Source organism: Bombina bombina, chromosome 8, assembly GCF_027579735.1.
Source record: "Bombina bombina isolate aBomBom1 chromosome 8, aBomBom1.pri, whole genome shotgun sequence".
NCBI lineage: Eukaryota > Metazoa > Chordata > Amphibia > Anura > Bombinatoridae > Bombina > Bombina bombina.
The window spans coordinates 311,579,548-311,605,244 of NC_069506.1; the positions used below are offsets into that span (position 1 = coordinate 311,579,548).

General features: G+C 37.1%; 1 protein-coding gene across 1 annotated transcript in view; it reads right to left on the bottom strand.

Moving 5' to 3' along the window:
• Window positions 1–25,697, bottom strand: part of IGSF9B (immunoglobulin superfamily member 9B) — a 257,520-nt gene that overhangs the window by 68,442 nt on the left and 163,381 nt on the right. The window contains exons 17-18 of the mRNA XM_053691163.1: window positions 23,903–23,948; window positions 19,906–21,402 (exon numbers count right to left, since the gene is read on the bottom strand). Of these exons, the coding sequence (XP_053547138.1) occupies window positions 19,906–21,402; window positions 23,903–23,948 (1,543 nt within the window). The remainder of the gene's footprint in view (window positions 1–19,905; window positions 21,403–23,902; window positions 23,949–25,697) is intronic.

Sequence of the window (25,697 nt, forward strand, 5' to 3'; positions counted from 1 at the left end):
TTTGTCAGGGTAAATTTATATAGTTATATACATTAAGGGTGTAAATATATGAGGGTAGCGCAACAGCTTTTGTAATATTTATAACTTACATTTTAATCTAGGCCTGCCATTTTTAATACCAATGCATCAGCCGCGCAGTTTAAAAATATTTTTTGTTGGTGCGCTGTCTGAACTGTTCTCCAATCAGTGTCAAGTTTACCATCACTTTAAGTGCAAATGTTTCCTTCTAAGAACTACGTGTTGCAGGCCAGTAGCAAACACTTTGAAGAGTGTTTGCTCAACTGCCCTAAATTAATGATCAATTCATTAAAATGGAGTCATTTTGAAACATCTGCTGATGTTGATTTTTTTTTCAGCAGCCCCATCATTGGAACTTGAATATAATCTAGTACCAAGTCTTTACAAAGAAGGTTTATAGTAAAACATTATAGTTTAAATGGCAAGTTATGAGAGTTGTGTGAGTTTTTATCTGTATATATATATATTGTTTCTGTTTCACAGATTTATTTGACATTATCTAAAGTCTCTTGATGAAATTATAGAAAATTTCTGCTTAACACATCAGATCACCGCTTTAACCCCTTGAGTATGGACAGCTCTATTTTTTTCTTCGTTCTCTTGCTATCTTTATTTTTTAAAAAAAGCAGGAATGTAAAGCTTAGGAGCCAGACCATCTTTGGTTCAGAACCTGGGTTATGCTTGCTTATTGGTGGCAAAATATAGCCATGGATGAAGGTGTCGCAAAAGAGCTTAATGCCCTTTTAAGGGCAATAAAAAAAGAGCTGAATGCCCTTTTAAGGGCAATGCCCATACAAATACCCCTTTTAGGGGCAATGGGTAGCTTAGGTTTTTTTTTGGAGGTAGGTTTTTTATTTTGGGGGGTTGGTTGGGTGGTGGGTTTTACTGTTGGGGGGACTTTGTATTTATTTACAGGTAAAATAGCTGTTTAACTTAGGGCAATGCCCTATAAAAGACCCTTTTAAGGGCTATTGGTATTTTATTGTAGGTTAGGGGGTGTTTTTATTTTATTTTTTATTTATTTTTATAGGGCTATTAGATTAGGTGTAATTGTTTTTATTTTTGATAATTTCATTTATTATTTTTTGTAAGCTTAGTGTTTTTTATTTTTCGTAATTTAGTGTTTATTATTTTTTGTAATTTTAGATTTTTTATTTTTTTCATAGTGTTAGGTTTTTTAAATTTGTAATTTAGATTTTTTAATTGGTAATATTTTTGTATTTTATTAGAATAGTAAGGTTAGGTTAATTTATAGTTTAATGGTTGGTTTATTTTTATTACACAGGTAAGTTTTTATTTATTTAAAGATAGTTATATTGTCATTTTAATTTAAAGCTAGGGGGTGTTAGGTTTAGGGGTTAATAGTTTAATTTAGTATTTTGCGATGTGGGGGGTGGCGGTTTAGGGGTTTATTTAGTTGCAGAGATGTGGGAGGCCGGTGGTTTAGGGGTTAATAGGTTTATTTAGTGGCGGAAGGATGGGAGGCGAAGGTTTAGGGGTTAATAGGTTAATTTAGTGTCGGCGATGTGGAAGGCCTGAGGTTTAGGGGTTAATAACTTTATTATAGTGTTGGCAATGTCAGGGAGTAGCGGAATAGGGGTTAATAACTTTATTTAGGTGTCCGTGATGTCTGGAGCGGCGGAATAGGGGTTAATAACTTTATTTAGGTGTCAGTGATGTCTGGAGCGGCGGATTAGGGGTGTTTAGACTAGGAGGCCTATGTATCAAAGGTCTTGCGGACCTGATCTGACAGTGCGGATCAGGTCCGCAAGACCTCGGTGAATGTGGAGAGCAATACGCTCTCTGTATTCAGCATTGCACCAGCAGCTCACAAGAGCTGCTTGTGAAACCCCGCCCCCTGCAGACTAGCGGCCAATCGGCCGCCAGCAGGGGGGTGTCAATCAACCCGATCGTACTCGATCGGGTTGAAATGTGGCGATTCCTGTCCGCCTGCTCAGAGCAGGCGGACAGGGTTATAGAGCAGCTCGCCAGAAACACGGGCCCTCAAGCTCCATACGGAGCTTGATAAATGGGCCTCTAGGGGTTTATGTTAGGGTGTTAGGTTTAATGTAACTTTTTCCCCCCATAGACATCAATAAGGTTGCGTTACGGAGATTTTCCATTCCGCACTTCAGTTGTTAGAAAAAAAACTAACACTCTCTCCCTATTGATGTCTATGGGGAAAGCGTGCACGAGCACGTAAAAGCAGCCCTTGGATTTTGTGCGGTATGGAGCTTAACGCCACCATATTGCACAGCACAAGGAGGCTTTCAGTAACTCGTAATGGCAGCGCTATGGAGAGTGAAATAACGCAACTTTTTTGGAGTTAGTTTTGCACCCTGTTTAGCGCAAAACTCGTAATCTAGTTGATAGGTAGGTAGCGCACATATGTCTGTGACGAAAAACATGTATGAGATGGTAGATGAACTATGTTAAAGGGACATTAAAAATGATTTCCTTTCATGATTCAGATGTAATTTTATTATTTCTAGTTTTGCAAAAGTACTTTTAACAATGTGATACATTGTGGAAACACTGCTGCCATCTACTGTTTAAAAGCAGTCTTGCAGAACGGCTGCCATACATAGTCTTCCAGCTAAACTATATATATAGTGCTCCTCAGCTAATCTAACTGCTAACAAAACATACAAACAAAATTAAATTCATAAAAATAAACTGGGTTCTGTTTGTTTTTTTATTGTATACATAAATCATATAAATCATGAAAGAAAAATTATGGGTTTCATGTCACTTTAACATTCCTTATGGATCATTCTATTTGTTCCTTTGTCCTCCCTTGTTTGCCCAACCCTAATAATCCATTTTGTTGCTCCCTTCATCACTTTCTCTCTACATTATCACTGTTTATCAACCTATCCCCAAATCCATTAACCAATCAGCCCCCACTCTCTCCATTTACATAGTAGAATACTAGATGAGGTTGAAAGAAGGCAAAGGGTCCCATATATAAATTGGCAGGCAGATTGATACATTGCCGCCCCTACTCCTGCGTGACCAACAAGGCCTGTCAATCACCCTGAATAAACATGTTCAGGGTGTTTTATGTCCATAACATACATTGTGGAAAGGAGGCTCACACATAAATCAGCTGCTTAAAGGACATTGAACTGCTGTGCACAACTATAAAAGAATAGTAGCTACTCACTATGGCCTAAATTTAGAGTTTGGCGGTAGCCGTGAAAACCAGCGTTAGAGGCTCCTAACGCTGGTTTTGGGCTACCGCCGGTATTTGGAGTCAGTCAGGAAAGGGTCTAACGCTCACTTTCCAGCCGCGACTTTTCCATACCGCAGATCCCCTTACGTCAATTGCGTATCCTATCTTTTCAATGGGATCTTTCTAACTCCGGTATTTAGAGTCGTGGCTGAAGTGAGCGTTAGAAATCTAACGACAAAACTCCAGCCGCAGAAAAAAGTCAGTAGTTAAGAGCTTTCTGGGCTAACGCCGGTTTAGCTCTTAACTACTGTGCTCTAAAGTACACTAACACCCATAAACTACCTATGTACCCCTAAACCGAGGTCCCCCCACATCGCCGCCACTATATTTAAATTTTTTAACCCCTAATCTTCCACTCCGTACACTGCCGCCACCTACGTACCCCTAATCTGCTGCCCCTAACACCGCCGACCCCTATATTATATTTATTAACCCCTAATCTGCCCCCCACAACGTCGCCGCCAGCTACCTACACTTATTAACCCCTAATCTGCCGTCCGCACGCCGCCGCAAGCTACATTATAGCTATGTACCCCTAATCTGCTGCCCCTAACACCGCCGACCCCTATATTATATTTATTAACCCCTAATCTGCCCCCCTCAACGTCGCCTCCACCTGCCTACACTTATTAACCCCTAATCTGCCGAGCGGACCGCACCGCTACTATAATAAAGTTATTAACCCCTAATCCGCCTCACTCCCGCCTCAATAACCCTATAATAAATAGTATTAACCCCTAATCGGCCCTCCCTAACATCGCCGACACCTAACTTCAAGTATTAACCCCTAATCTGCCAATCAGAGCTCACCCCTACTCTAATACATTTTTTAACCCCTAAAGCTAATTTTAACCCTAACCCTAACACCCCCTAAGTTAAATATAATTTTATTCTAACTAAATAAATTAACTCTTATTAAATAAATTATTCCTATTTAAATCTAAATACTTACCTGTAAAATAAACCCTAATATAGCTACAACATAAATTATAATTATATTATAGCTATTTTAGGATTTATATTTATTTTACAGGTAACTTTGTATTTATTTTAACCAGGTACAATAGCTATGAAATAGTTAAGAACTATTTAATAGCTAAAATAGTTAAAATAATTACAAAATTACCTGTAAAATAAATCCTAACCTAAGTTACAATTAAACCTAACACTACACTATCAATAAATTAATTAAATAAACTACCTACAATTATCTACAATTAAACCTAACACTACAATAGCAATAAATTAATTAAATACAATTCCTACAAATAAATACAATTAAATAAACTAACTAAAGTACAAAAAATAAAAAAGAACTAAGTTACAAAAAATAAAAAAATATTTACCAACATAAGAAAAAATTACAACAATTTTAAACTAATTACACCTACTCTAAGCCCCCTAATAAAATAACAAAGCCCCCCAAAATAAAAAAATGCCCTACCCTATTCTAAATTACAAAAGTTCAAAGCTCTTTTACCTTACCAGCCCTGAACAGGGCCCTTCAGCACTTTTGCCTGTAAAAAAAAAAAAACAATACCCCCCCCCAACATTACAACCCACCACCCACATACCCCTAATCTAACCCAAACCCCCCTTAAATAAACCTAACACTAAGCCCCTGAAGATCTTCCTACCTTGTCTTCACCTTGCCGGGTATCACACCGATTTGTCCTGGCTCCAAAATCTTCATCCAAGCCCAAGCGGGGGCTAGACATCCATCATCCGGCGGCTGAAGAGGTCCAGAAGAGGCTCCAAAGTCTTCATCCTATCCGGGAAGAAGAGGCGATCCGGACCGGCAACCATCTTGATCCAAGCGGCATCTTCTATCTTCATCCGATGAGGACCGGCTCCATCTTGAAGACCTCCACCGCGGACCCATCTTCTTCTTCCAACGACTTCCCGATGAATGACGGTTCCTTTAAGGGACGTCATCCAAGATGGCGTCCCTCGAATTCCGATTGGCTGATAGGATTCTATCAGCCAATCGGAATTAAGGTAGGAAAATTCTGAAGCTCGCATTCTATTGGCTGTTCCGATCAGCCAATAGAATGCGAGCTCAATCTGATTGGCTGATCGGATCAGCCAATCGGATTGAACTTGAATCTGATTGGCTGATTCCATCAGCCAATCAGAATTTTCCTACCTTAATTCCGATTGGCTGATAGAATCCTATCAGCCAATCGGAATTCGAGGGACGCCATCTTGGATGACATCCCTTAAAGGAACCGTCATTCGTCGGGAAGTCGTTGGAAGAAGAAGATGGGTCCGCGGTGGAGGTGTTTAAGATGGAGCCGGTCCTCATCGGATGAAGATAGAAGATGCCGCTTGGATCAAGATGGTTGCCGGTCCGGATCTCCTCTTCTTCCCGGATAGGATGAAGACTTTGGAGCCTCTTCTGGACCTATTCAGCCGCCGTATGATGGATGTCTAGCCCCCGCTTGGGCTTGGATGAAGATTTTGGAGCCAGGACGGATCGGTGTGATACCCGGCAAGGTGAAGACAAGGTAGGAAGATCTTCAGGGGCTTAGTGTTAGGTTTATTTAAGGGGGGTTTGGGTTAGATTAGGGGTATGTGGGTGGTGGGTTGTAATGTTGGGGGGGGGGTATTGTATGTTTTTTTTTACAGGCAAAAGAGCTGAATTCTTTGGGGCATGCCCCGCAAAGGGCCCTGTTCAGGGCTGGTAAGGTAAAAGAGCTTTGAACTTTTGTCATTTAGAATAGGGTAGGGAATTTTTTTTTTGGGGGGCTTTGTTATTTTATTAGGGGGCTTAGAGTAGGTGTAATTAGTTTAAAATTGTTGTAATTTTTTTCTAATGTTTGTAAATATTTTTTTATTTTTTGTAACTTAGTTCTTTTTTATTTTTTGTACTTTAGTTAGTTTATTTAATTGTAGTTATTTGTAGATATTGTATTTAATTAATTTATTGATAGTGTAGTGTTAGGTTTAATTGTAGATAATTGTAGGTAGTTTATTTAATTAATTTATTGATAGTGTAGTGTTAGGTTTAACTGTAGATAATTGTAGGTATTGTATTTAATTTATTTATTGATAGTGTAGTATTAGGTTTAATTGTAACTTAGGTTAGGATTTATTTTACAGGTAATTTTGTAATTATTTTAACTAGGTAACTATTAAATAGTTCTTAACTATTTAATAGCTATTGTACCTGGTTAATATAATTACAAAGTTGCCTGTAAAATAAATATTAATCCTAAAATAGCTATAATATAATTATAATTTATATTGTAGCTATATTAGGGTTTATTTTACCGGTAAGTATTTAGCTTTAAATAGGAATAAGTTATTTAATAAGAGTTAATTTATTTCGTTAGATTTAAATTATATTTAATTTAGGGGGGTGTTAGTGTTAGGGTTAGACTTAGCTTTAGGGGTTAATACATTTATTAGAATAGCGGTGAGCTATTAGGGCAGATTAGGGGTTAATGTTTTAAGTTAGGTGTCGGCGATGTTAGGGAGGGCAGATTAGGGGTTAATACTATTTATTATAGGGTTATTGAGGCGGGAGTGAGGCGGATTAGGGGTTAATAACTTTATTATAATAGCGGTGCGGTCCGCTCGGCAGATTAGGGGTTAATAAGTGTAGGCAGGTGGAGGCGACGTTGTGGGGGGCAGATTAGGGGTTAATAAATATAATATAGGGGTCGGCGGTGTTAGGGGCAGCAGATTAGGGGTACATAGGGATAATGTAAGTAGCGGTGGTTTACGGAGCGGCAGATTACGGGTTAATAATAATATGCAGGGGTCAGCGATAGCGGGGGCGGCAGATTAGGGGTTAATAAGTGTAAGGTTAGGGGTGTTTAGACTCGGGGTACATGTTACAGTGTTAGGTGCAGACGTAGGAAGTGTTTCCCCATAGCAAACAATGGGGCTGCGTTAGGAGCTGAACGCGGCTTTTTTGCAGGTGTTAAGTTTTTTTTCAGCTCAAACAGCCCCATTGTTTTCCATGGGGGAATCGTGCACGAGCACGTTTTTGAAGCTGGCCGCGTCCGTAAGCACCAATGGTATCGAGAGTTGAAGTTGCGTTAAATATGCTCTACGCTCCTTTTTTGGAGCCTAACGCAGCCATTCTGTGAACTCTCAATACCAGAGGTATTTAAAAGGTGCGGCCAGAAAAAAGCACGCGTAGCTAACGCACCCCTTTGGCCGCAAAACTCTAAATCTAGGCCTATGTTATTTCATCCTGTTCCTGCAGCTCTTTACAAAACAGCTCTCCTGTCTTCGTAGCTTAAAGGTGCCAGATACTGAAGCTCCGCCTCTTTGTACTGGGCGCTGCCATCTTGGAGCTCAGATACTCACAGCCTGTGACAGAAGCAGTGCACACTCACAGATCAGTAATATTACACAGCCGTATCATTTGCTTGGAGTTAGTGTGCATCATGTGAGCTTTACATTTTTTTACACAGTTTTACAGTTACACAAAATATAATTAGAAAAGCACTCAATAATAATATATAATAATGCAGTCAGAGCAGAAAACGTAAAGCTCCTGCTTTTTATTATCCACCTTAACCTGAAGCACATTATAAAGCTGTAAAAAAATAGGCAATATTACTGATCTGTGAGTGTTTACAGCTTATGTCACAGGGTGTGAGAATACCTGCGCTCCAAGATGACAGCTCCCAGTATAAAGAGGCGGAGCTTCCGTATCTGGCACCTTAAAGCTATTAAAACTGACTTGAAAAGTGCTTTGGAGCCCTTTGCAGCGTAGTAGCTGAAAACATTAAAAAACATATTTATGCAATATTTAGGGGCCTATTTATCAAAGTTTCAACAAAGAATACGCCGGAATACCGCATCGTAATTTTTGCAAGATTGAACCGACCTAGTTATCAAAGCCTCAAGATCAGCAAATGTTGAAATTTGTGACGTAACATACGATCCCACGATCTCAATCAGACGTCATTACAGATGTTCCGAATACACATTCGGCACTATTTGACACTTTTTCCAATTTATCAAACTTCTAACAGGTACGCTCGCGGCTATTCCGACACAGCGTACCTGGTTTTCAATTCATCACCCTTGAGGTCGTGGATGCCATAGAAATCAATGGGAGTATGAAAGCACCGAAAGCTTATGTTTGATGCTGCAAGAGAATGGAGCATACCCCATTAATTTAATTGTAGTATAATAGTTAGGGTAGGTTAATTAATAGTTTAAAATTAGTTTATTTTAATTCTACAGGTAAGTTTTAATTTATTTAAAGATAGGAATGTTGTAATTTTAATTTAAAGTTAAGGGGTTGTTAGGTTTAGGGGTTAATAGCTTAATTTAGTTTTTTGCGATGTGGTGGGCTGATGGTTTAGGGGTTAATAGGTTTAGTTAGTGGTGGTGATGTGGGAGGCCAGAGGTTTAGGGGTTAATTAGTTTATTTAGTGGCGGCGGTGGGGGGATAGGGGTTAATAACTTTATGTTGCGGCGGTGTCATGGAGCGGTGGGATAGGGGTTATTAACTTTATTTAGGTTGAGGCGGTGTCAGGGAGTGGCGGGATAGGGGTTAAACATTTTAGTATATTGGCGGCTTTTAGTGAAATAGTATAAATAAAGTTGGGAAAAAGCCGAATAGACGGAAGATCAATGACTGCTAGTTAACAACAGTCCGATATATATATATATATACACACACACACACACACACACACACACATATATATATATATATATATATATCTGTATATATTTATACAGATATATAATATATATACAGTGAGGGAAAAATTATTTGATCCCCTGCTGATTTTGTACGTTTGCCCACTGACAAAGAAATGATCAGTCTATAATTTTAATGGTAGGTTTATTTGAACAATGAGAGACAGAATAACAACAAAAAATCCAGAAAGAAAATGCATTTCAAAAAAGTTATAAATTGATTTGCATTTTAACAAGGTTGGAATGGGCTACAAGACCATGGCAAAGCAGCTTGGTAAGAAGGTGACAACAGTTGGTGCAATTATTTGCAAATGGAAGAAACACAAAATAACTGTCAATCTCACTCGGTCTGGGGCTCCATGCAAGATCTCACCTCGTGGAGTTTCAATGATCATGAGAACGGTGAGGAATCAGCCCAGAACTACACGGGAGGATCTTGTCATTGATCTCAAGGCAGCTGGGACCATAGTCACCAAGAAAACAAATGGTAACACACTACACCGTGAAGGACTGAAATCCTGCAGTGCCGGCAAGGTCCGCCTGCTCAAGAAAGCACATGTACAGGCCAATCTAAAGTTTGCCAATGAACATTTGAATGATTCAGAGGAGAACTGGGTGAAAGTGTTGTGGTCAGATGAGACCAAAATCAAGCTCTTTGGCATCAACTCAACTCGCCGTGTTTGGAAGAGGAGGAATGCTGCCTATGACCCCAAAAACACAATCCCCACCGTCAAACATGGAGGAGGAAACATTTTGCTTTGGGGGTGTTTTTCTGCTAAGGGGACAGGTCAGCTTCACCTCAAAGGGACGATGGACGGGGCCATGTACCGTCAAATCTTGGGTGAGAACCTTCTTCTCTCAGCCAGAGCATTGGAAATGGGTCGTGGATGGGTATTCCAGCATGACAATGACCCAAAAACACACTGCTAAGGCAACAAAGGAGTGGCTCAAGAAGAAGCACATTAAGATCCTGGAGTGGCCTAGCCAGTCTCCAGACCTTAATCCCATAGAAAATATGTGGAGGGAGCTGAAGGTTTGAGTTGACAAATGTCAGCCTTGAAACCGTAATGACTTGGAGAGGATCTGCAAAATCTCTCCTGAGATGTGTGCAAACCTGGTAGCCAACTACAAGAAACATCTGACCTCTGTGATTGCCAACAAGGGTTTTGCTACCAAGTACTAAGTCATGTTTTGCAAAGGGGTCAAATACTTATTTCACTCATTAAAATGCAAATCAATTTATAACTTTTTTTAAATGGGTTTTTCTGTATTTGTTTGTTGTTATTCTGTCTGTTATTATAGACTGATCATTTCTTTGTCAGAGGACAAACGTACAAAATCAGCAGGGGATCAAATAATTTTCCCCCTCACTGTGTATATGTATATATATATATATATATATATATATATATATATATATATATATATATATATATATATATATATATATATATATATATATATATATATATATATATACAGTGGGGCAAAAAAGTATTTAGTCAGCCACCAATTGTGCAAGTTCTCCCACTTAAGAAGATGAGAGAGGTCTGTAATGTTAATCATAGGTATACCTCAACTATGAGAGACAAAATGTGGAAACAAATCCAGACAATCACATTGTCTGATTTGGAAAGGATATATTTGCATATAACGGTGGAAAATAAGTATTTGGTCACCTACAAACAAGCAAGATTTCTGGCTCTCACAGACCTGTATCTTCTTCTTTAAGAGGCTCCTCTGTCCTCCACTCATTACCTGTATTAATGGTACCTGTTTGAACTTGTTATCAGTATAAAAGACACCTGTCCACAACCTCAAACAGTCACACTCCAAACTCCACTATGGTGAAGACCAAAGAGCTGTCGAAGAACACCAGAAACAAAATTGTAGACCTGCACCAGGCTGGGAAGACTGAATCTGCAATAGGCAAGCAGCTTGGTGTGAAGATATCAAATGTGGAAGCAATAATTAGAAAATGGAAGACATACAAGACCACTGATAATCTCCCTCGATCTGGGGCTCCACGCAAGATCTCACCCCGTGGGGTCAAAATGATCAAAAGAACGGTGAGCAAACATCCCAGAACCACACAGAGGGACCTAGTGAATGACCTGCAGAGAGCTGGGACCAACGTAACAAAGGCTACCATCAGTAACACACTATGCCGCCAGGGACTCAGATCCTGCAGTGCCAGACGTGTCCCCCTGCTTAAGCCAATACATGTCCGGGCCCGTCTGAAGTATGCTAGAGAGCGGAATGGGAGAATGTCATATGGTCAGATGAAACCAAAGTAGAACTGTTTGGTAGAAACACAACTCGTCGTGTTTGGAGGAGAGAGAATGCTGAGTTGCAACCAAAGAACACCATACCTACTGTGAAGCATGGGGGTGGCAACATCATGCTTTGGGGCTGTTTCTCTGCAAAGGGAACAGAACGACTGATCCATGTACATGAAAGAATGAATGGGGCCATGTATCGTGAGATTCTGAGTGCAAACTTCCTTCCATCAGCAAGGGCATTGAAGATGAAACGTGGCTGGGTCTTTCAGCATGACAATGATCCCAAACACACCGCCCGGGCAACGAAGGAGTGGCTTCGTAAGAAGCATTTCAAGGTCCTGGAGTGGCCTAGCCAGTCTCCAGATCTCAACCCCATAGAAAACCTTTGGAGGGAGTTGAAAGTTCGTGTTGCCCAGCGACAGCCCCAAAACATCACTGCTCTAGAGAGATCTGCATGCAGGAATGAGCCAACATACCAGCAACAGTGTGTGACAACCTTGTGAAAACTTACAGAAAACATTTGACCTCTGTCATTGCCAACAAAGGATATATAACAAAGTATTGAGGTGAACTTTTGATATTGGCCAAATACTTATTTTCCACCATAATTTGCAAATAAATTCTTTCCAAATCAGACAATGTGATTGTCTGGATTTGTTTCCACATTTTGTCTCTCATAGTTGAGGTATACCTATGATGAAAATTACAGGCCTCTCTCATCTTCTTAAGTGGGAGAACTTGCACAATTGGTGGCTGAGTAAATACTTTTTTTAGACAATTTGCTCAGCGTGGAAAGATAAACTGCCATTCCAATACATTCACCAAATCATATGATTAATCAAGCATCAATAATAAATCTTTTCTGGTCTTACTATGATTCATTTACGGTATTTGCATGCATTGAAACAGCATGCACATGCAAGTGGTCTACCACAATATAGCAGTGGGTCCTGTGTACAACAAAATTGAGCATTTCTATTTTGATGGATGTCCCTTTAACATTGACAGATTGTTTCAGTGCTCATTTACTAATAGCTTTACAGGATTTACAGTTAATTGCAGCTTCCATTTCACACCGTGAAACACTGTGGTATTATAAGGTCAAAAGAAAAATCCATTAAGTTCCACCTTTACAGATATGTTTTGATCCATGATAGAATAAAAAACCTGCCAAGTGAATTGACAGTAACAAATTAGATTTCTTTCACACAAGGACAGCTCAGAAATATGGCCTATTTCCAGTCCTTGGCAATAAACTTTGGACAACACTGGTATAAAGAATATCACTGCCAACAGGATATATCTATATAAGGTTATTCTATTAAAACGTAAGTGCCTCTTTTCCAAGCAAAACAAAATAATTTGGAAACCTGTACTTATAGCTTAAACCTTTTATCCCCTTTTTAAGTTGCAGTATTTTTCAAACCTTTGCTAAATTGTGTTTTTCATTGTGTCCTAGGTCTAGTAAAAGAAATGCAGTCATGCAGGTTACTGTAAAATAAATAGACCCTCAGATAGAAATGGACAACCACACAGTCACATGGACAGACAATCACATAGATATTAAAATAGACAATCAGATCCAGACACACAAAGTAGAAGAGATAAATTAGACTCTGTAAAGAAGGTAATCTGATTAATGTTGCTGTTAAGGGTGTAGCCAGTACAGAACTGTTGGTCAATTGCCTGCAGGAGGGTATCACCATGACAGGAAGGGAGGAAGACGGGAGGAGAGAGGTTGCTACAGTCACAGCATTAGAACAAAGCTTTACATGCATAGGAGATGCACTGGTCTCCTTTAAAGGGGAACCTGGAATCCTAAAAATAATCTTACATAAACTCCACCCAATGATGGCAAATTATAACTGGGATTTTTTAAAATTAAAAATCCCCATTCTATAGTACTTTGTACCACAGACTGTAATAAGAGCACTTGGAGACGAATTCAAAAAATATATTTTGTTTTAGAAATTTTTTGAAAAAAATGTGTGCAACATAAAATGTATAGATCACTGAATTCCTAGAATAGATATTACATAAAGCATCAAATTTCATTTCTGGTTTAAAATTTCTAGAACTGAACAATTATTTCAGTGTTTCCATAGAGAATAGACCAAACATTCTATAAGGGGGTATTTTCCAGACAAATATTTTGTGTGAATAAATATTTGGCAAATGGATGAAAAAAGTCTGAAACATCTTAGCTGACATGGAATATACTTTGGTAGTTACTTTTAACTTAAAATGGGGATAATATACAGTATATGTCATATTGACACATTTTTTTTAAGATATGTGAAAACACTAAAATTACTAGTGTAATAATATAGATTGTAAAATATTATCAATATTATTGGGTCACAACAATACAGAGGTTAAAATCTCAAAAAAGTATCTATATTACAGGAGACAACAATATGCTTACCAAAACACACATTGCAGTGCAACCACGGTAGAAAATGGGATTTTTGTACCTTTAATTCCCTTTATGTTCACAACAGCAATTAAAGCAGGAGATGATTCAGTGAGTTAGTATCCAGATACTACTTGGAGATAGGCAGTGACTTCAAATGAACATATGAACTAACTTCTTGTACTCCCACCCATGTCTTTCCCTCCTATTCTATCATTTAATCAAGCAAAGTGAGAAGGCAGTATCAGAAAGGCAAAGAAAGCACCAAACGTACAGGAAACACCACATTTTATAGATTAGAAGATCTTTGTGTGCTATAATTCAGAATATAAAGAAGGGGATTTAAACAGTAAGTACAAAAAATGTGTTTTCTCTTGTGTCATAGCACATGAAGTAAGAGATGAATGAAAAGACAGTGGTTGAAGGGACAAGGGAGCTTATCACAAAGATGATTAGATATCCATGACACCTTAGTAAACCACTGGAATGGATCATGACCATGCTGAAAGAAAGCAATAACAAGGACATTGGAATGGTATGGGGAGATGAAACAGGGTCTAAGGGAAGGAATACAGATAGGAAGTATTGAAGATGAAGAGAAATATGCAGGTAAGCATTGTGTGTGTCAAAAGACCTCAGAGAGGAATGTGAATGGAAATATTGTCAAGCCCTAGTTGATTGGGATGTCTCTAGTCAACTAGAATATAAAATGAGTGGAATCCTTGTTAACTAGTTTTTCTCTTCTAATCCAAATGCTATAAAAGGCTCACTCAATAGAATGTGGTATAGTTTGGAATAAAGTAACATTTTGCAGTAAAGATATGAGATACGATTGTAAAGTATCCTCCACTGACCAAAATTCTGAGAAAAATAACTCAATGAGCTTGGGCAGCAAACTTATAGGTTCTTGCTGACAGGTGAAAATAATCCATGGATGCATCAATAAAAAAAAAAAAGAATGGAAGAACTGATAAGTGTAAGAATATCCTGTTCATCCTAAAAGGACAAAGACCCCTGTAAAGGCTCTAAGAGGGATTCAAACAATATGTTGATCATTCCAGCTGCAAAGGCTGTAGTTTTCAAGGGACAGAAAATAGAAACTGTTATATTAAAAAATTTCTGTAAGGAAGATGCAAAACTTCAGTTGATTGGGTTATTAAAATATGTTAAAATATGTACATTTAAGCATAAAAGTATTATTTGCTAAAATCACAATTATTTGGGTTGATTCACAATAGCATAAGAAAAACTTTAAAAGAAAATAATTGTGGTATTTATTAATATACTCTCTATTAATGGGATTACAAATAACTGCATGGACAGAGAAAAAAAAGGTTTCTTAGAAGAGCCTTATCTAACTGGTCAGAATCATCTGGGATAGCCAAGGGAACGTGATGTTGCTGGGCAAAGAAGAAAATACTTCCCATGGGAAATAAATCTGATACTTAAAAAATATAAAAATGAATGTTCAGCTGCAGTGAGGCTTGGAGAGGAAAACCGTAGTTAAAGGGGATAGGTACAGTGGAAACCATGATGAAATATCAGATCAATGTACTTAAAAAAAGAAAACATAACTTTGTTTCATACCAAACTGCTTAACAGTATAGCAAAGAACATAAAGGTATAAGATGTGCCCCCTGGTGTCTAGGAAGTGGACATAAAAACACTGATGAAATGGATTTGGAAAATTATAAAGTTAACTAAGCTTATGGATATACCTGATGATAACTATATACTTAGACATAAATGAGGCACAGTTGTATAATTTTTTAATCAAAACCATATGCAAGAATGAAACTGATGAGAATTGAGGCACACTGGCCTTATCATGAGAAGGTGAAAAATGAGTAGCACACCCCATACATCAGGGCTGTGCTTGTGAGGAATGTGTAATCTCCTTGAAGTCCCAGAAGGAACTATATGTGAGAAAGCCTTGTGTATGGAATAATGCTTGTAATTATCAAGCAAAGAACCGAGTGGTTAAGGATATGCAACATGAGCAGGCACATAATGACCATTAAAGCGTGTAACTTGTAGCAGAATAGGGTATGAGCTGTGCATCTTAGATGAAGAAAGCTCATTCAATGGAAAGAGGTTTAAAAAGTGAGTGAAGGTCCAAGAGTAGCTGTATTATCAAAGGGAAAACTGGAGAGACAAAAAAAATGGTGAGAAAAAGGTGGTTATCTGGTTTGTATGAGGTTTTTGCATTTCTATAAATGGTGGTTTGATATTAACCCAATGGTCATCAGTCATCTCCTGCTTTATGTACCATCACAATGAACATAAGATAAATCATTAATGCTTATAAGCCACCCTGATATATATTGTCAATGCACTTTCTGGCATGCAATAACCCAAAATGTCATTAGGTGACTGAGCCTATTGGTGTGCTATGTTCCCCTTTAAAGCAGGTGCTGGGATTAGTAAATAAACAAAGGGATAAGGATAGCCCATATTCTCCCACCCCAAGGAGCCCACCCCGTCCTTCCCTCTTCCCCCTTCAGACATGGATCACCCTTACCTATTGGATGGAGGAGTTCATGACGTCAATACTGCCCAGATAGCTGAGATCAATCAGAAAGACACAGTTACCAGGGGCAGAGCGGTGGACAGTGAGTAGATTTGGATTAAAGTGCCAAGTGGTAAAAATAGATGTATGCGTAAGCTGAATTTATAGATGGTAGACTATAAAGCATGGTTGATACATTCAGCAAATGGCAAATAATCAAAAAAAATTCTTGTTCCACATCCTGATAAGTAATATTGATGGAAATCATCATCACTTCATATAAAATATAATGGTGAATGTCCTACTAAGGGCATTGTAATGATTAAAATTGTCACTGTAGAAAATTGTACATTGGAATGAGCAACCACAAAATGCTAAAACAAATGACACAGTATCATACAAAATGTGCAATAACAATTAATATTCAGAAATCAAATCTGATTTATAAATTAAAAATATTTTTCTACATATTCTGTAAAACGGAATGTAAAATATGCATTTAAAAAGCCCTATTACAAAATTACTTTACAGTCATATTGATAAACGGCATTGCCACCTTACTGAGTATTTAAAGAATAGAATATATCTTGTAACATCTCATTAACAGTCAAATTGTGTGTGCGTGATAGAGAACAAATTACATACAATTTAATTTAAATATGTCTCAAAGTACTGATGAATAAAAAAAACAGCAATGGTTGCTAACGTTTGAGTCAACCATCATAAATTAATAATTAGAATGCTACAGCAGCTTCTTCATATATATAAAATAATATTTGTCTTTTTAAAATAAAGATAAGAGTCACTGTATAGAAAAAAATCCTTTTTTATTGAACATGAAATCTGTTGGTCACAAAATAATAGATCACTTGCTGGCAGGAGACTATATTAAAAAAATAAAATTCAAACACAGAGGCATTTAATAAAATAACAGCATAGAAGCTTGGATTCAATTCACTTTAGCAATAGAATACATAGCTAGTGATTTTATTTAAAAGCACAATTTTCAAGCAGTGGAATTACTGAACATGTCTGTCTAATGTATTTAACCGGAAAAATTATTGTTTTCATAATAATTATATTTAAGAGATACAACACCCACAGATATATAAAATGTCAATAAAAATCTAAATCTGTGGGTCACTTAACCAACTGGAGAAATTAGTTAGAGGTTGTGATTTTGAAGGTCTTTACTACAATAAATATGTAGTTGTAAAAATCATATGAAAATATTGAAATCCTCAGAAAATAAAAAAGGTAAAATCATTTCAAATCTTTCCTGTAAAATGATGACAGGCTAAACTTTTCAAAAGATTGGTTATAGAATTTTAGACGGGAAAAAAAAAGTAAGCTGGTCATGTTCTCTAAAAATGTAAGATTTACATTTTTCTCTAGATAGAGGAAATGAGGAGAAGTCTACAAAACTAAAATTAGACTAAGACTTGTCAAAGAACTTTCAAACCCAAGAGATAAAATGAAATTCAATTAAAAAAACACTGGTGTCTTATATAATCCATTATAATTAATATCTAAAATGCCTTGTATAGGTTTTTTTTAAAATTCAAAGCCATTTCAATTCTTCTAAAAAATACATTACTGTATATCCCATTTGCATTTTTTCAAGTAAATTCCAGACAGGTTAATACCCCGTACAGTTTCCATTGGGCCTATTTGACAGTCTCAACCCCATTTTGGTCCTTTTCAAGTGAATAATTGCACATTTTTGTTTACAATGTAAACATTTTTCCATGTGCTTTGTCCGCAAGTTAATAAACACAATTTTTTTTTGGTTAGATAAAAATATTGCTCAAACCAAACTGTAAATTGTGAAACTTGTACAAAACGTCAATACAGATGTCACAATACTTATGATTGCAAAGTATTAGGTTGTTTTAAAAATGTTAATTAGAAAATGAATCCATCGGTATTGTTAGTTGCACAATTTTTTCCTTAATATGATATTAACCAGCTGCTATGTTTTGGTTTAGCATGGGCAGAGTATCTTTTGCTTCTGTGAAGATCTGTGGAAATCCTTGAGAAAGTCACCATGAAAAAACCTTCAGTTCATCTGTTTCTTACAGTTTTTGTTCATCATAGGTTTAACTACATTTTCATGGTATATCACAAGTGGATTTACTAATTCATGAGGCAGCTCTTCTGACTGGTTGGAATTGATTATTGAAGCAAAATAATCATCCAAGCTGCATACAAGGTTTTGTACTGGGATTCTTATAGAACTGAATGGATATCTTTGTGATAAATGTCTAGGGAAATGAAGACTGGCCAAACTCTTCAAAAAAAAAAACTTTGAGAAGAGTTACATTCAGCTTTCCATCTTGATTTACAACCCATCTCATAGAGTCACATGACATCTTATAGTCTGCTTAAATATTCCTCCATAATTTCTTTGTCACTGGAAAGAGTCCTATAAAACATGTGTCTATGACATAGAGAAATTAATGAAACAATAATTCATATTTTTCTGCCACATACATTATTCATGATTTGGTAGACTCCAAAAGTAACAAACTCCTAAAAAAGTGAATATATACGATTGGATCACGTGACTTGTAAATAATGAAACAATAATCTAATCCATTGGTGACAACCCCATTTTCCAATATAAAATAAAGTCAAATATGATATTTTAATATACAAAACTTCATACTCAGTGTTTGTGGCATTGCTTTTTAACAATATAAAAATAAAGTAATTTACAACACAAGTTGAGAGCATCTGATACACTGTGATATTTTAATAAATACTGATATTGGTAACAAAAAAATAAGTAAATTATATTAGGGTTGATCACAATATTTTAGAAAAGCATATTAAATGATTTATCCACAAAAATCCCCATAGACATCTATGGCAATTTTCTGTAGAAAAACATTAGATACATTTTTCTAAAGGATTGGGATAGACTCCATAATTTGTAAACTTTACCTGGAAGGTTCTTTTTATTACGTATTATTAGTTTCAATAGTTATTACTTTTTATTGTTTGTATATATTATTGTTTTCTTTATTTTATACGTTTTATATACAAATGATCCTATTAAATCAGACAAAAAAAATCATATTTGAGGCACAGAGAATTGCACCATGTGGGATGCATTTAATCTTCTATGCTTAAAATATGACATCATTTGGTGAAAAAAAATATTTCCTATTACAACAACCTTCTTTAAAAAATGAATATTATTTTATGCAAACTTTTATTTATACCACGTCTTTTGGAAGAACAATTTGCTACTACTCAAAAATAAAATAAAATAAACAAAAGAACAAAATCTCAGAAATTGTTTTTATGAATCTAATTTGCTTTTCTATGAAAGAGAACACACAATTTTGTGCATACATTTACAGGCATAACATTCATGGAATTTATTGGCTACTGCATGAAAAGTCTGTGTTATGGAAGAACTTACAATACTATGAAAGTGAGTAATATTTACAGATGTATTCTGTGTTCAAGGTCTTTTGAATTAAATTAGAGCTTTTTATTCAATAAATAGTCAGAGGATACAATAGAAAAAATGTAATCTTTCCTCCTATCTACCATGCAGACTCCATAGAAAAATAAAAATCCATAAAATAGAAGTTCTGCAATATTAACATATTTTGTTGAAATTCTTTAAATATTATCTGTTTTTCGAGACAATTGGGGTTAAAGCAATAGAGAAATCTCTTATTAAAATTTAAATCACAAATTTTTGTGATCTTTTTCATAGAAAGGAAAAAATTTCTCTCAATGTTTCTAGCATTACACTCACCCTGCAGTGCACAGCACAGCTGTCTCTGCATGCACCCGTTCTTCTCCTCCCCACCTCCGTCCATCTACATGTGGAGAGGCATCTGGAAGGGTTGGTCGATAGCTTGGACTTTCCCCATGGCTGCTTTTTGCTGGGGATCCAGAGGAAGGGGGTGAGTTACGTGAGAAGGAAGGAGGTTGCAGAGAGATACCAGAGCAGTCAGGTGGTGGGGGAAGCAGCCCAGGACGAGGTCTGGCTCTGGCACTCAACTCAGGAGAACCATGTCTGGAGCTCAGGGGACTTTGAGTGAGAGGGGAGAGGCGAGATGGTTGCAGCACCACTTGGTGTAAGCTGGGCTCCAGCCTGCGATGCTGTCTGGGGCTCATCTGTGGACGTGTCCGACTTTCAAACCATCTAGCATCCATACCAAATGGCCCTTGGTCAGGGATCTCTGGGTATGGAAGCACCGGGATACCCATACCTTGGCTGGTGTGCCGAAGCTGGCCTTGAAAAGCCAGTTGCATAGCTGCATCCTGCCAAGAAGTGGGATGAGGAGGTGGAGGACATCGGCTGGGGAGCCTCCCTGACCAGCCTGGATGGGGTTCCAGAGGCAAAATGGCAGTATATGAAGGTACTTGAAGGGAGTTGGGAGGTGGACGTCCCCTGGGAAAAGCTGGAGGAGGAGGAGGGAGTGGTCGTCTTATTTCTCCTGTCTCGTATCGATGTTGCACAAACATGGAGGGGGAAGGGGGAGCCTCCAAACCACCAAATGGAAACTCATGTCCACCCCACTGTTCTGGAGATCGGCCACCTGTTGGTGTATGGGTTAAAGGAAGGGTGCTACAAGAGCTGTTCTCTCCATTCTCTTCAGGGATAGGAGGGAAAGAACCTTCTGGAAGCAATGGAGGAGAAGACATGACAGAGCTTAGGGGGCTTACTTCTGGCATGTAGAAGGGTGGGGGAGGGTCAGAATCCCGGGGGCTGCTACTAAGGTAGCCATACAAATGACCATGATGATATCCTCCAGGACGAGACTGGCCAGATGGTTGCTGCCTTCCCTCTGGGGGCTGATGTTGGAAACGAGGACTGTAAGCAGGAGGCTGAAGGGGTGAGTCTTGGCTTGATGACAATGGAGTGAGCTGAGATTTCAGGCCAGATGGTTCATCATTCTCTTCATCTGACTGTCGGAACTCTGGATACATATCAGTTTCCTCAGCAAATGGGAAGCCCTGAATTCTTCTGCTCCTGAGAGTGGGTTCTTGGTCTGGTCCTCCAGTCACAAAACGCCCATCAGGGCCTCTGCTTATCAGTTCAATTGGGGTAGTGACCTCAGCCTCAGCTTGGCTGACACTATATTTCTTGCTTGTCATGGCACGCTTTGTCTTTTTATATAAAGAGAGCTCTTTTTCCCGACCGGGGCTTAGTGGACGCTTTGATGGGAGTCCCTGATCCTCAGATGATTCAGATGGAGCTCGCAATGTCCGGACACTCTCTGGGCTCACCTTGCCAGAGGACAACCTGCAGGGAAAAAGAAGCAGAGTAAGATAGCTTAAATGCTTATGAACATTGGTTTAAAGGAAAAGTAAAGTCAAAATGAAACTTTTATGTTTCAGATAAAGTGTGCTTTTTTAAACAACTTTCCAATTTACTTTTATTATCAAATTTGCTTTGTTCTGTTGGCATAATGTGTTGAAGAGTAAACCTAGGTAGGCTGATAGGAATTTAGGAGAGTGCACTTACATTTAGCATTATAATTTTTAACATTGCTATAAACATTGCTGCAAACATTGCTATCAGATTACTAAACACATTTGCATGCTTTTGAGCTCACCTTGGATTATTAGTTAACAAAGGATACAACAAAAACTAAGCAACATTACTAACATAAATAATTTGGAAAGTTGTTCATACTCTATCTAGTACATTTAAGTCTAATTTTGATTTTACTATCCCTTTAAAATATTAAACAATATTTGATACTAGTAGATGAAGGAACATTCTTTAAATGTTCTTTGAAATGGTTAGAGCTCTAGTCTACTAGATGCAACTCACTCACTCAACTCCCAGTTTTAAATTAATAGTATATTATTAATGGCAGTAGATAATGCATTATGACTCTTTCTTTGCTCTCTATATAATCACAGCTATCACAAAAGACATTACTACATATAACATTGTTCAAAGCACTTTACAGTTGTGATAATACAAACTGAATAGGGTATGAGTACATTCTACCCTGGAGAACAAAATAAGAACAAAATGGGTATATTGCTTCTAGTCTGAAGATCTTATAATCTAATTAGAAGTAATTGGGTACTCAGATGCAAGCTATTGTTAGAAAAGGTTAGTCATGGAATTGTTTTATATAGTGGATAGGCTCCGATTACTTTTTTTTTATTTAGCTGAAGGTCAGTGAGGTTATAAGATTAATCAGGTTATAAATTTAATCCGGGAAGGTAAAAATCCATCTAGTACACCAATATCATTTAAGATAAGGACAAGTGAATGGGTTACACGTACAGGAGAAAGAATATTTGTTAAAATTTTATGCAATAGAACAGTTTATAAAATGGTCTCTCTTGCTCTATTTTTAACATCACCTGTGACTGAGACATTGGAGTGGTATACTTTCTATAATGCATCATTTCAATTGCAAAATAAAAATGCAGTTCTAGCAAAAACAATGTTTAATGTTTTATTTTTGCTTACAAATGTAGACTTCTAAGAAGTCAATAACAATCCAAAAAGAATTTCCAACCAACGTGTCTTACATGAATTTTTGAAGTAAAATAAAAACAAGACATTTGCAGCTTTTTAAATAGTACGACACAATGGCAATAAGAAATATTTCACATAGACAATTGAGTCTTTATGAACTCTACATGATGGGCCTACGTGTAAGAGGAAAAATCGTGACCACACCTCTCACACATGACAAGACACTTTTATCCTATCCAGTAGAATATTATACCATAAAACAAAAAACACTAATATTTTACAATTTCAAACATATATAGAAACAGTTTTGCAAACATATTTTCAAAGTGTTACATTTGTAATTACTGTTTTCCCGTATAGCTAGCAGTTCCCATTGGATGTGACAGATACCACGTCTGGGGCACCTTTATATCATGTCTTGGGCACCTCTATATCATGTCTTGGATATCTCTATATCATGTCTTGGGCACCTCTATATCATGTCTTGGATATCTCTATATCATGTCTTGGGAACCTCTATATCATGCCTTGGGTATCTCTACATCATGTCTTGGGCACCTCTATATCATGTCTTGGGAACCTCTATATCATGTCTTGGATATCTCTATATCATGTCTTGGGAACCTCTATATCATGTCTTGGTATCTCTACATCATGTCTTGGGCACCTTTATATCATGTCTTGGGCACCTCTATATCATGTCTTGGATATCTCTATATCATGTCTTGGGAACCTCTATATCATGTCTTGGGTATCTCTACATCATGTCTTGGGCACCTCTATATCATGTATTGGGTATCTCTATATCATGTATTGGGCACCTCTATATCATGATCTTGTCTTTACTACAAGGCCATTTAGCATCTATTTATTTAGGCCATTATGGCGTGTTTTAAGAAACATATCTTGGCTGCTTGCACAGGTTTTTACAAGTCTTTTACAAGTTTTACAAGTCACACTTTTAAACTATGAGATTTCTACTCATATTTGAGGACACATTTATTTTACAAGTCTCACAGTTCATTTATACCGCCCTCTTATGCTTGCTACACTAGAGCAGGATGTTTCGTTATCTTTATATATTTCATTGTGTTGTGTGTATTTAGAGAGAGAGAGATTTGTCTTGTAAATAGGTATATGACTAATAGATAGATAGACAGACAGACAGAGATGTTACATCTCTCGAGCACCTAATACTATAGAGCACCTAATACTATAGAGCACTTAATACTATATTAGTACATTAACATCAGAAAGGTCAAAGGGTACACATTCTGTTAAATCTTGGAAAAATACTCACGGAGATTCCATGCTCTTCCGACAATGCGTAATGGATAGGGGTGGATCTGTAAAAAGGAAGCAAGACAAAAAGTGTATAAGTGGCACAGTTAGGTTCATGCACAATACATTTCTCAACTCTACATGTATTTCGCTGTGTGCAACAAACATTTTACATTAAACATGTTGTGTGAAGACATGGTGTATAATTTTGGCATTAGTAACTATGAGTGTTAGTAGCACAAGGATAATTATATCATTGCTCTATGTATTACTCGCAGTTCAATAAATGATGGTAAAAAATGATGGTTCTTTGTGTTACTGGCTGTCAATGAAAATTAAATTAGTGTTTAGTGTGTTATTAAAAGCCAAGAAGGTAAAAAACACAGAACTGTAGATTGTACTGGCAACCAAGAAAATAAAATTACAGTTTTGTGTGTTACTGACAGTCAAAAGGGGTAACATTAACAGGTGTTACTGACAGCAAAAGGCAGTACATTTTGTATGTTTTATTGACAGCAAAGGAGAGCAATATAACAGCTTAATGCATTACTGTCAACTGCCAACCATGGCCTAGTTTCCATGGAGTTGGTAAATTGTGGAAACTGGTAATAAAAACATTTATCTTCATTAAAGTCTATGGAGATTTTTTATGTTACCAGCAGTTTCCAAACTTCCCCACCTCCATGGAAACTAGGCCCATGAAGGCAAATTACTGATTATTCTAACTTTGGACTAGTTTCCATTGAGGTGGTAAAGTTTGTAAACTGTTGGTAACATAAAAAATCTCCATAGACTTTAACCCCTTAAGGACCATGGCCATTTTTCAATTTCTTTCCCTTAAGGACCAGGGCTATTTTTACATTTCTGCTGTGTTTGTGTTTAGCTGTAATTTTCCTCTTACTCATTTACTGTAGCCACACATATATACCGTTTTTCTCGCCACTAAATGGACTTTCTAAAGATACCATCATTTTCATCATATCTTATAATTTACTATTAAAATTATTATAAAATATGAGGGAAAATGGACAAAAACACACTTTTTCTAACTTTGACCCCCAAAATCTGTTACACATCTACAACCACCAAAAAACAACCATGCTAAATAGTTTTTAAATTTTGTCCTGAATTTAGAAATATCCAATGTTAACATGTTCTTTGCTTTTTTTGCAAGTTATAGGGAAATAAATACAAGTAGCACTTTGCTATTTCAAAACCACTTTTTTTCAAAATGAGCGCTAGTTACATTGGAACCCTGATATCTGTCAGGAATCCCTAAATATCCCTTGACATGTACATATTTTTTTTTAGAAGACATCCCAAAGTATTGATCTAGGCCCATTTTGGTATATTTCATGCCACCATTTCACCGCCAAATGCGATCAAATAAAAAATGTTTTTTCATTTTTTCACAAACTTTAGGTTTCTCATAGAAATTATTTACAAACAACTTGTGCAATTATGGCATAAATGGTTGTAAATGCTTCTCTGGGATCCCCTTTGTTCAGAAATAGCAGACTTATATGGCTTTGGCGTTGATTTTTGGTAATTAGAACCCTGCTAAATTACTGCGCACCACACGTGTTTTATACCCAGCGGTGAAGGGGTAATTTAGGGAGCATATAGGGAGCTTGTAGAGTTAATTTTAGCTTTAGTGTAGTGTAGTAGACAACCCAAAGTATTGATCTAGGCCCATTTTGGTATATTTAATGCCACCATTTCCCCGCCAAATGCGATCAAATTTAAAAAAAATTAATTTTTTCGCAATTTTAGGTTTCTCACTGAAATTATTTACAAACAGCTTGTGCAATTAT